Consider the following 12180-nt stretch of genomic DNA (forward strand, 5'->3'; position numbering starts at 1 on the left):
GGAGAAACCTTTTCATCCATCCAAATCCATGGATCTAAGATGCAAGGAATGAAGGCCCTCTCTTTGGGTGATTAGCCTTTGCTTATGCAAAGAGGAATCTACAAAGGTATTGATTTCTCAACTCACTTTGTTTTGAGTTGAGTCTTGGTTCACCTATCTACTAGGCTTTGAAGTTCATGGGTTAAGTTTTGTTTTTGAGTGCATATAAACATGATTCCGCCTTTTAATTGTTAATTGCATGTTGTTGATGTTGCTCAAATGAACTTGTTTTTCACAAATATTCCTTCATTGGGTGGGTGCTTAAATGGTTGGGTTGCTAACGGGTGAACCCGTTAAATAATGGGTCATTTTGTGTCAACCTGCCAAACATGTTAACATCCGTTATTGAGGGATTTTTTATAATTTCAATAGACATAACCAAAAAAACCCTCGCTGACTCCCTCCATCTCACACTCTCGCACGCTCTTCGACGTTCTCTGGTTCTCCTTGCTTCTGTCTCCTCTCGCACTTTTGCTCTCTACATTGTCTTCAATCTTGTATGACTCATGGCTTCTTCTGGTTTCTCTACCATTTTAAGTTATGTCTTGAGCTCTGCATTTTTACTGTATTTTTTCTGCTCTTATTTCTTCATATTTTTTCTTACATAAAGTTGGTTTGATTGATTTTTCGGGCATCAATAATTTTGATTTTTCCAATTAAATGTGTAATTTAACTGTCTGGGTGTCTTTCACTTGTTCATGTGACCATTGTTTTGATGAAATTATGGGTTTTTATTAATCAATTTTTGGATTTTTGTAGTATGATGATTGATTTTTCCTTGCAAAATCATGGGTATCAATTAATATATTGATGCTTAGCTAATAGCTAATGAGGGTTTACCGTGGCAACCTCTTGTTCTTTGAATGTCATGAGGTTTTGATCATATTTTGTGTTTTCATGAATTGGGTTTAATTTTGTATGTGAAATTTTAGTCTTGGTTAGTGGTTTTGGTTCTTAAAAGTTGCTTCCTGGGATTGAAAGTCCTCTGTTTCAATTTGTTTTTTTTACTTGTATGTTAGCTGATATTATCTGCATGTGAATTTGTGATTTGGGTAGTTGGGTATTGAATCTTGAAGGGCACTGATCAGAACTAGAGGTGATCTCTTGAGTTGTTGAGGAGACACTGAAGTTGCAGAATCCAACCAAAATCCTACATTTGCATGTATATGGTTGATCTGGTGAGTTCCTTCTGTAAGGGTTATAATATTTGTATTGACTACTCTATGTAAGAATTTATTATATTTATATGGTTACTTCTAAATGTGTTGGACCCTCATGCTTGAAATCTTGATTAAAATATGTGTAATTTGTATTGGGATGCAAAAGTATTTAAAAAAAAATGTTAAGGGTGACCCATTAACTTAACGGGTTGAATTTGGGTGACTCATTAGCTTAACGTGTTGGGTTAGAGTAACCCGTTATCTTAACGGGTTGGGTGAACCCGATCCAAATCCAATAAACTCGACCCTTTTACAGGTCTACTATTTAGTATTACTCTTTGCATGAATTTAGGAAGGATTTTTAATATTTTGTCCTTCAATCAAGGTATTCAAACTAATAAAGTTTCAATCTAAGATTTTATTGAACTAGGGGCTAGAACTGAAGTTTTCCTTTAATAAAAAATAAAATCACGTATGTCACTACTCCCATAACCTCGCCAACACCACCACTATATCCTCAACTGGCATCACCCTTGCCACCATGGTCACCACCACCTCCACTATCATACGATCGCCATAACCGACACCACTGCCACCTGCACCTCCGCCCCCACTACCACCACAACTATCATATTATCCACTGCCATCACCCCACCACAATGGCCATCACCACCTCCACCGTACACCATTGCAGCTACCACAATCACCAACTCTAACCACCATAATTACCACCACCATCACCACATTCTCTACCCCATTACCCTCACCATGACCAACACCACCAGCACCATGTCACCATCATCCTAGCCACCTCTCAACCACCATTTTCACAACCATCCGTCACAAACATTGTTAATATATAACCATCATTTGCCTCCATCGCAGCCACTACCGTCATCGCCATTGTTGTCGCCGCCACTCAACCATTGCCCCTACTTGCTATTGCAATCACCTATACCCACCATTACTACCACCACTCCAATCACCATTACTCCCCACACAATACTCATCTTAACCATCACCATCATTACTACCAACTACAAATTTGTATTTTTTTTTTAGGAAAACTAATGAAAAGGGCTTGAAAATTTTGAGTTTTAACGATAAAGACAAAATAAAGGGTAAAGTGAATAGTACCAGGATTGACTTTTTAATGTAAAAATATGGTTTTTCGTTAAAGTGAATAGTACCGTGGACTTTTCGTTAAAACTCCCTTTTTTTTTTTTTTTGACATTTTAGATATTGGTACCAAACGCGTTTCCAATGTTGTCATTCTAAAACTTCATTCTCAGATTAAATTATCAGACACATTCTCAAATCATAAAAATGAAAGGAAAAAAAAAAAAAAATCCTATTTGTTGTTTTCGTCTTACAAAATAGTTCTTCAAAAATTGTTTTATAAAACCTTACCAAATGGACCCTTAAAGTATGCAATAAAGCAAATTAGTCCTAGAGACACCATAATTATCTTTCGCGTACATCTTTAATCATTAGATAATGCAACATGATCACTCTCAATACAGTGTTTGATCTATTCCTGGATGGGGTCCTCAATTTATGTAAATATAGACATATTAGTGTTGATAAGAGAATTTCTAACCTTTGCTAATAAGAGAAGAAGGATACTACGAGATATTCGATTGAAGTACCAAATAAGATTTTAGGAATGTTGGATAATAGAGTCCTATATCCAAAATATAACAAAATAATATACAATTTATATGGAGATTGTACTTCTAATATCATCGAGATCTTATGTGGTAAAACCGTACACTTAGCAATAGATGGTTAAGTGAGAACACTATAAGTGATATTTTTGGTGAGCCATGCTAGGCTTAAATTTTTTTATTGAAAGACATTCCTAACCATAAATTATATTGGGGTTGTAACATAAATTCTTCCTCATAGCTTAGTAAGGTGATTAAGAGTATTGATTTAGAAATGATAGTGTTATTTACATATTTATTTTTACTTCCCACACATCCACGTTAATTTTTTGTTATTGATCTTTTTCAATTCATTCAAATCGACAACAAAAAATTAAGAGATGTATGAGAGAAGTACAAATAGGTGTGTGAATAGCATTACCCTTTTAAAAATGATTGTATTGTATTATAATTAAAATTAAATAAGTTCTCTGCATTTTTACTTAGTTTTGGTAGTAATGACGTACGACTAGGAACTCATGTCTTGTAGAAGCCTTGAGACTAACCATAAATGCCATCATTAAAAGGGAGTATCGAAGGAAGTTCTAATTCATTAATTGATCATAATAGTTCATTGGGTCGTTAAATCAATATCGAGGAAGTTGATGACTTCGTCAATGTCAACTTTTGAAAGGTTTCATTTTCTCTCAAGGCATTGTCTGCTTAGTGTATATATATGCATAGAGTCCCTTAAGGGGAATGATCTCTAATTCTTTTATAATGGGGTTTAATTGTGGGACTAACACCACATTGAATTTGAACGATTTGAACCATCTATTTTTCAGTCTCTATTCATAGATTGCCCTTGCAATAAAACAATTCATCTTGAATCCATTTGCTCATTCAAATATCATGATAAAATTTTAATGTTGCTTATAACATAGTGTTCGTCAATTTCTTTGAACTCAATTAGATGCTTCAAATATTTTTTATTTAACTAATATTTTGCAAAGATGATATATGAGATGTAACTTGATAAATAGATTCTTCAGAGAGAGAGAGGAAAAGAAGTGATTATGCAAGGAAGTGAAGTAGAGAGAGGAAATTTCACTTGCATACCAAAAATGTTTTTCGTACAATTTATTTGTATCATTTCTCTAATAGCAATGAGATCCACATACATTGATGGACTTTGTCTCTATTAAAGAGATTGTATATAAGTAGATAATAAGTGTAACATTACTCATACTGTATAATTTTTTAGTGTGTTTGCTAACAACAGTTGCACTACTCTTGCAGCTTAGGTTCCACGCAACATCATCAACATTATCATCATCGTCATCATCATCGTCCTCGTCAACATCATCATCATCATCATCATAATATCTTTCCATATAGGAATTTTAGGAAATAGGAAGGTATGTTATTTATTATTTAACTTTTATATGGAAAAAATTGGAAAGAAAGAAAGAATGAATGAAGGAATGAAAAGACTGTTGGACAGAGTGGGGTCCACCGCACACTCATCTCTGCCCTTTTTTTACTCCCCATCGCCATCAGATTCCTCTCGTCTCCTCTCCTCCTTTTCACAAACTCTTTTATTTATCTTTTTATTTATTATTTTTTCTTTCTTTTTATTTTTCTTGGAAAAGTGTGGCATCACCACATCAGCCAATTCTTTTAGAAGGCAGAAAGACTTATTAAATTTATGCGACCACCATGATTCCCTACCGCTGCGAATCGAAATCAGTACATGCGTGGAAAATACGAGCTTGGTATTAATTTACAATTTTTTTAATTTTATTCTAGGCCCTTTTAATAATAATAATAATAAATCTATATACATTCACACGAAGAGACAGTGCTGCCATCATACGCCTCTGGTCGGTCTCTCTCTTGTACTCTGAAGTCCAGGCCATCACCTTGGATCAAGTTTTCTCTCTCAGGTACACTCCCCCAATCCCTCTCTCTATCTCTCTCTCTCTCTCTAAATTCTTTGATTGTTGGATGATTGGTGTGGTTGAGATTGGGGTTCCTTCGTTTGGTGTTTATATATTGTAATCTGCTCGTCTGTCTGTGTGTTGTTCAACTGCAGAGTCCTTGAATTACAAACTTCCAGGGATCAATCAGGGCCCTTGAATCACAAAATTTTGAGATAAACAAGAAGCAAACAAGCAGGGTCAGTGACTTGCTTACTTGGAACAATTCTCTTCTTTGCTTTGCTTTACACAGGTTGATTAGTTTTTGTTATTTGATCCCTGATAAGATTTTGTATATTTCTACTGGATTCTGTTGATTTCTTCAGCTTATCTCTGACATCTGTTTCTGTTCATTCCATTGGGGTTCCCTTGTTGAATTCTCTTTTTGCTTGCCTGGCTTGTAATTTTGATTTTCTTGTGTTTTCGATCTGGTTCTAAATATTTTGTTTATTATTTCTAATTTAACGTGTGCTCCTGCTACGAAAAGGATATATATTTCCCAGTGCACTTTCTTCTCATTGTCTAACACGTCGATTAAATTCAGTTTCAGGGAGAATCTCATTTTCTGATATGTAATTTGAGGGATATTAGGCCAAATTTGCAGATATGGGAGCCTCAAACTCTAAAATAGAAGAGGATAAGGCCCTGCAGCTATGTCGAGAACGGAAGAAGTTTGTTAAACTGGCACTTGACGGCAGGTGCTCGCTTGCAGCGGCTCATTTTATGTACATTCAATCGCTAAAGAATACTGGGACAGCTCTTAAGATATTTGTCGATCTTGGGGCTCCCGTTGAGTCTTCCTTGTACACTTCCACTAGTGCAACCCCAGAGCTTCTTGTTCAAACTGGCAAGAGTCTTTCTCAATTCTCTTTTTCCTCTCCATCTGTATCACAACGCATGGACGCAGCTGAAACGTTCTCACCATCTCCATCTCCTCCAAATTCTACCCGATTTCAAGCAAATCATATGAAATTCAGGGGCAGCTTTTCTAAAACTGTTGAAGAAAAGCCTCCTATTCCTCTTACTGCAACGCTAACCTCCTCTAGCACCCCACAGAATACCACACCTCGATCTGCCGGAAAACCTGAAACATCACCATTTGAAGCTTCGTCACTCCCACCACAAACACCACCGTTTGAAGCTTCATCACTCCCACCACAAACTCCACCATGGGATTACTTTGATTTTTTTCATCCAATTGACCATCAATTTTCTTTTCAAGAAGGGAAGGGAATGAACCAGGGGTTTGAAAATAACGATGATATGAGACAGCTTAGGGAAGAGGAGGGAATTCCTGATCTGGAAGATGAAGAAGAGAAGGCTTCTTTTCATGGAAGGGAAGAATCTCAGGATTCTGAAGATGAATTCGATGAGCCTGCTACAGATACCCTGGTTCGAAGTTTTGAAAATCTTAATAGAGTACAGGATCATGTTGAAGCTAGTGCTTCACCTACAATGCCTTCTGCAGGAAGTGTAACTTCTGAAACTGAGTTATTGAATGGGAAGAAAAGTAACACTCCAGATTTGTCACCGTTGAGATCCACATCCTCACCAGTTGCAGTTGAAACTGACTCAACTAAAACAACAGTTAAAGAAGATTTTGAAAGTAAGGTTGCCCCAAAAGATTTTTTTTCAAGCATGAAGGATATTGAAGTTCTCTTTATAAGAGCTTTCGAGGCTGGCAAAGAAATTCCTAGAATGCTTGAAGCAAATAAGTTTCATTTTCGTCCAATATTCCAGGAAAAAGAAAGTAAGATCTCTCTCTCTCTCTCTCTCTCACTCGTTTTAGTTATCCAAGGATGAATAGTGTCACTGGTTTATGCGGTAAGTAGGGTATGTTACGATCAACAGTTTGTGGGATGTAATGAACACTCCTGTTTTTATATCCTGCTTATATGAATCTGATGCATATAAATCATGGAACATGTAAGATTGAAAAAAGATGCATGTTAATCATGGAACATATAAGATTGAAAAAAAGAAATGTAAATCATGGAACATACAAGATTGAAAAAAGAAATGGATATTCTAAAATATTTTGAGTTAATTTCATGTTAGACCATTAGAAATTTGTTTTCTTTTGATGGTCTGTTGGTGAAAGATATGAATACTGTGATTTCTACTGTAGCAGGTGGATCAATTTCATCTAAATTCTTGAAGGGTTGTTTCTCTTGCGGTGAAGACCCAAGTCAAGTTCAGGAAGGTAGGCCTCCTGGCCTGTAATCTTTTTATTTTAATGTTCTATGTCATAGATGAAGGGAAATATAGGGATGTCTACTGACTAGTGTGCATAGACAATTCAAAATTTCATACATGAGTAACGTAAGCATATATATCAAAGCTATAGTTGTGCAAATCCCCTTCAAGAAGCATAGGTTTAGACTTGATGCATCAAAGACTTAAACTGAAGAAAAAAGAGAGGGATTTGTATCTGGTCTGTAAGCTTTTTATTTTAATTTTTAATGTCATAGATGAAGGGAAATATAGAGATTTCTGGTGACTAGCATGCATATACAATTCAGAATTTCATACATGAGTAACGGAAGCATATATATCAAAGCTATAGTGATGCAAATTCCCTTCAAGAAGCATAGGTTGTATTAGACCTGATAAGTGACTTTGCCCATTTGTTGTATTAGACATAACTAAACATTCAGCATTATCCTGAAAATTTTCTTCTAAAGATTGACTTTCAGGGCATATCCCTAACAGTAGATGCGTGACAGATACATTGGTTTTTAACCCTCACAGGTCTAGTGCAAAAAATGCTATTATGGGGTTTCTGTTTGTTTTCAAATCAATATGGTGTTGTACACTACGGATGTTAGATGTTTTTTGTTGATATCCTACATGTAGTTATTAGGGGGATTGATTTCTGTCCTTTTTCTTCAAGGTGTGTTGTATCACCCAATGCAAAGATGCCTTTATGTAATCCTAAGTTTACACTCTGATTGAAGTCTGTCTTTTATTTTTTTTATTTTTTTTTCTACAAAAAATTAGAAATATGTGGAATCCTTGTCTACGTGATCAAACTTCATGTGAAAGCATTTCAATTTCACTTCTGTTTGAGTGGTATGATTCCATGTAATGTCAATATGCATGAGTAGTTTATCCAGGTTTGTAATTGATCTTATTGGTCAAGTCTAGAAACTGGGCAGGGCTATGCACAAGTTGGTTATACTTCTCAGGAAATACTAGTATTGTACTACCAAAAACTGCTCTGGTATGGTTAGTTACATTAGAGAAGAGTCTCACCAAAAGATTTAGATAACAAGAAAGTCTTAGGCAAGTTAAAAGTTTAGATTCCCGAAATGTTTGAGCAAGCTCGGGTGTGTGGCAACGTGCTAGAACGAAAGTTGTATTTAGAAGAATAAAACTGGGAGCATTATAATTTCTTAATACTATTTCTAATGGCATCTAGTCTTTTAGAGTTGAGGAGGAGGTGGATTTTCTGTGAGAGAGAATTTGTTTTATCAGCCAGTATCTTCAGCGTTTAGGAATAGTACTTTTCAGGCTAAAATTTATTATTGGAGTGCTACTGTACATTTGTTGGGATGACCCTAAGGAAGGACCTAAATAATAGATGGTTCAGATCAATGAACTTTACTGTGGGGGTATCGCCCAATATTTACATTTTGCAGAAAATATAAGTTAGCATCAATATGTTGGTGCATTTATCTTTCATTCCTCATTTAGTTTCTTTTGTCACAACTGTGTAAAAAATTGGAAGAGGAAGTGCAGAAGAATCTGTGTGTTTTCACTATATTTATTTCATCTATATGTACATAATGATATATCACTGTTGAAAGTGACGTGGTAGGTACACAAGGTACCATTCAGATGTTCAGTGGTTAGAGTTCATTCACATCGTTGTATGATAGGGTTTTAATTTTAATTTTGGCCTTCCTTTTCATTTAGGGTGTCTTGATCTTGGTACCTTGCTTTTTGATCTGATTCTTTTTTTACGTTCACCAGATCCTCCTGAAACTGCTGTGAAGTATCTAACTTGGCATAGGACGACATCATCTCGATCCTCTTCATCGAGGAATCCTTTGGGAGCAAACTTAAAAGATGATACTGATGATCATACTGGTAACCTCTTTGACAACTTCTGCATGAATTCAGGCAGTCATGCCTCAACCTTGGATAGGTTATATGCTTGGGAGAGGAAGCTTTATGATGAAGTCAAGGTACTGTTGATAAATTAGCAGCAGTTATGGCGTTTATAATCATAATGATTGTTATGGCTTCTTGGTTAATAGTTTGACATTTCGCTATTTGTTTTTCTCCAAATGAACAGTAAATATACACTTTGCTCTATAGAAATTTTATTACCGGAAATAATTAAACAAACTTGTTAGTTTAAACTACATTACGGCAGCTATTTTTATTTAACCCTATCCTTACGTATGGTTATGTTCAACCGTTTGGGAGGAATTGGATAGAGACAATAACAGCATTTTAATATCATAGAAGCATTATTGTGTAAAAATGGTGACTTGTATTCTAGCAGCTTGATACTGTTGTAGAAACTATGCTCAATTTTGGGGCTTCACCATTGTGTTTGTTTTCTCGATGCTTTATAGATTGACATATACTTAAAATATGTCTACTGCCGACATGCCAGTCCCTTTTCATACTTTGGGCTGGAATCTTCACTTTATTATAATTTAAAAACCAAGTGAGGACTAAATACCTTTAGGTCCAGTTTAAATTGACTTCCAACTGTTGAATATATCAGAAATTTCAGATATATTATGGCTGAAACTAAGAAGCATATATTTTTGTAGATTTCCTTGGTTGATTGAGTTTTATATGCAGAGTATATGGGCCTTGCCATGTTTTGTATGAACTTATTCAAATTCTTATTTCCAGGCCAGTGAGATGGTTAGAAGGGATTATGACTTGAAGTGTAAGATTCTAAGGGAACTAGAATCAAAAGGAGAAAGTTCTCAAAAAATTGATAAAACTCGTGCTGCTGTCAAGGATCTACATTCTAGAATCAGAGTGGCTATTCACAGAATTGACTCAATATCGAAGAGGATTGAGGAATTACGAGACAAAGAGCTCCAGCCTCAACTCGAAGAGTTGATTGACGGGTATGTATTTGCATGTTCCTATTTGCTAGTGCGTAATTATTCGTCCTAGAAACTCAATTTTGGAAACCAATAAAGTTTGAAATGTGGTACCATGCCTAGATGCAGAAAAAAAAAGCTTTGCGTATTTCTGCGTTTATTTTTCTCTTTTTTTTATGGTTGTTCGTAATAATCAGTATGAGTTGTGTTGGAACCTTGAAAAGGGTTGCTAAAAACAAGGTGATGCATATATGTTTTAGGCAACGATGGAATGTAGAACAAGGAAATAATAAATGTTTAAGTTTTGTCTTAATCCTATATGTAAATGTGTTGCCCTGATGTGAATATTATGATTTATGAGTGCTTCACTTCCAGGCTCATTTGCTTTGTTCTTTGCACCAAATTTTAGGTTAAGGCGGATGTGGGAGGTGATGCTTGAATGTCACAAGCTTCAGTTTCACATAATCTCAATAGCTTACAACAGCAACACCAAAATCTCTGTACAGTCAGAATCACGTCGTCAGATTACTATCCATCTTAAAGACGAGCTCAGCTCTCTATCATCGAGTTTTACAAAGTGGATTGGTGCTCAAAAGTCCTATGTGCAGTCTATAGATGGATGGCTTTTAAAATGCGTCACTTTTCCACAGAAGGCTTCCAAAAAGAAAAGGAGGCAGCCCGAAACTCCCGATAGGATTAGGAACTATGGCCCTCCAATATATGTCACCTGTGGTGTCTGGTTGGAAAAGCTTGGCGGGTTACCTGCCAAAGAAGTGGAAGATTCTATAAAGACTTTAGCATCTGAAACTTCCCGTTTTCTACCACGGCAAGAAAAGAAAGAGGGGAAGGATGCAGGCCAATCTGATTTAACATCCTGGAAGCATGAGAACGGTAGTGATTCTGCTGCTAATATGTTAAGAGATGAAGTTTCGCAAGACGGGGTTTCTGGTTTCGACCATTTCCAAACAAGCTTGGCGGGATTTATCGGTAAGTTGGACAACTTTGCAGAGTCGTCTGTAAAGGCGTATGTAGACCTTCAGAAGGCGATCCAGCGTGCGAAGAGCAATTACGAACAGCTTAAAGCTCAATCTTCGTCACCGAATGCGTAGGACTAGGGGAGGAAATATACCGAAGTACCAACAAAGGAAAGGGATTTGGATACGAGTTCAAGTGGACATGATGGCATTTGTATATCAAGAGAAAAATAAAGGGAAGAAAATAAGGAAGTTGAATAAAATTTGGTATTCGAGTTTGGGTGTATTTATAAATTTGTAAATTTGGTGGTGGGGTGGCTCTTGTAACATTCAGAATCTTGTCTAGTATTTTTCTTGTAGCAAGTCCGAGAAAGCTTCATCCTTCTTTCTACCATGATCTTTAATCATTCGGAATTTGTTTTTTAATTTTGTTTTCTTCCACCTGATTTTTATTTTGTTCGTGGACTTGCATAAGCACGCAAACCGAGGGGTGCAACTTGGATAGGAATATTTTATTCCAATCGATTTTTAAAGAATTGAATAGGAATTGCCTAACTCTAGTACATACGTACACTTAATTATGTACCTACTGATTTTAGATATGTTTTAATTTGTTAAATAGCTACCAGATTTATCATCAGCATCATTCTTTATGTGTAGGTGTGCTTATGCTTTGTATTCCTCGGACTTGGTTGAGCATTCTTTGCATGGTTCTTCGTCTTTGGGCATTCCTGGATGTGATGCAGTTTGATGAAGCACAAAGAAGAACTCGATGCTTTACTAGTCCAAAATCGGCGAATGAGAAAACCACTTGAGCATAAACAAGTTCTTTGAAACCCTATCTAAATTCTTGTTTCTCTTTTTTGTTAGGTGATTTCTCGATCTTCATTTTTGTTTTCCAGTTTATTGGTGAATTTATTTATTTATTTTTACTTTTTCATCCTCTCTGTCTTTCTTGAAGTTGGTTTATCATTATTTTAGTGTCCAAGTAAGCAAATAAGTGGAATCCATTGTTGCCACATATACATTTGACAAAAATTAAAATAACTAGGACGTAACGGATGAGACATTTTCAAAAGATTGAGTACTTGTTTAAAATGTTTAAAAATGTTGAAATCAATTTGTAGGTAGTTAATAAAAACAAAAAAAAAACTATTAAGAGTATATATTGTTGAAGAGCCATGGAAATGGGATTTTTTTATTTTTTTAATTATTTTGGCATAGTTGAAGACATACTACAACTCCCTCAAGTTTGATTTTTCAAAATTAATTTGATTTCGAAATTGGCATGAGCTGATGAAACTTCA

At 35.7% G+C, this 12180-nt stretch overlaps 1 protein-coding gene across 18 annotated transcripts; it reads left to right on the top strand.

The window, feature by feature from the left end:
• The first annotated feature begins 4489 nt into the window (after positions 1–4489).
• On the top strand, positions 4490–11299 carry LOC148697984 (uncharacterized). 18 transcript variants are annotated; one of them, XM_088691094.1, is made up of 8 exons: positions 4490–4620; positions 4702–4791; positions 4941–5024; positions 5369–6574; positions 6956–7027; positions 8800–9014; positions 9700–9923; positions 10309–11299. In XM_088691094.1, exons 4-8 carry the CDS (start codon positions 5431–5433, stop codon positions 11006–11008), a joined length of 2355 nt encoding a protein of 784 aa, XP_088547220.1. In that variant the 5' UTR covers positions 4490–4620; positions 4702–4791; positions 4941–5024; positions 5369–5430; the 3' UTR covers positions 11009–11299. The 18 variants fall into 18 exon arrangements, with proteins under 18 accessions (XP_088547220.1, XP_088547223.1, XP_088547226.1 ...); XM_088691097.1 differs by having other exon boundaries at positions 5429–6574; XM_088691100.1 differs by having other exon boundaries at positions 4556–4620; positions 4941–5077; positions 5429–6574.
• Positions 11300–12180: the final 881 nt, after the last annotated feature.

The sequence above is a fragment of the Pyrus communis genome, chromosome 3, assembly GCF_041283825.1.
Source record: "Pyrus communis isolate YQ-2024b chromosome 3, ASM4128382v1, whole genome shotgun sequence".
In the NCBI taxonomy this organism is placed as follows: domain Eukaryota; kingdom Viridiplantae; phylum Streptophyta; class Magnoliopsida; order Rosales; family Rosaceae; genus Pyrus; species Pyrus communis.

Excerpts from the sequence above, each read along its gene's own strand:
- LOC148697984 (XM_088691086.1), top strand. The coding sequence starts at position 5,431 with ATGGGAGCCTCAAACTCTAAAATAGAAGAGGATAAGGCCCTGCAGCTA. Across the intron at positions 7,028-8,799 it reads CCCAAGTCAAGTTCAGGAAG|ATCCTCCTGAAACTGCTGTG; the intron begins GTAGGCCTCCTG and ends TACGTTCACCAG. Across the intron at positions 9,924-10,308 it reads CTCGAAGAGTTGATTGACGG|GTTAAGGCGGATGTGGGAGG; the intron begins GTATGTATTTGC and ends ACCAAATTTTAG.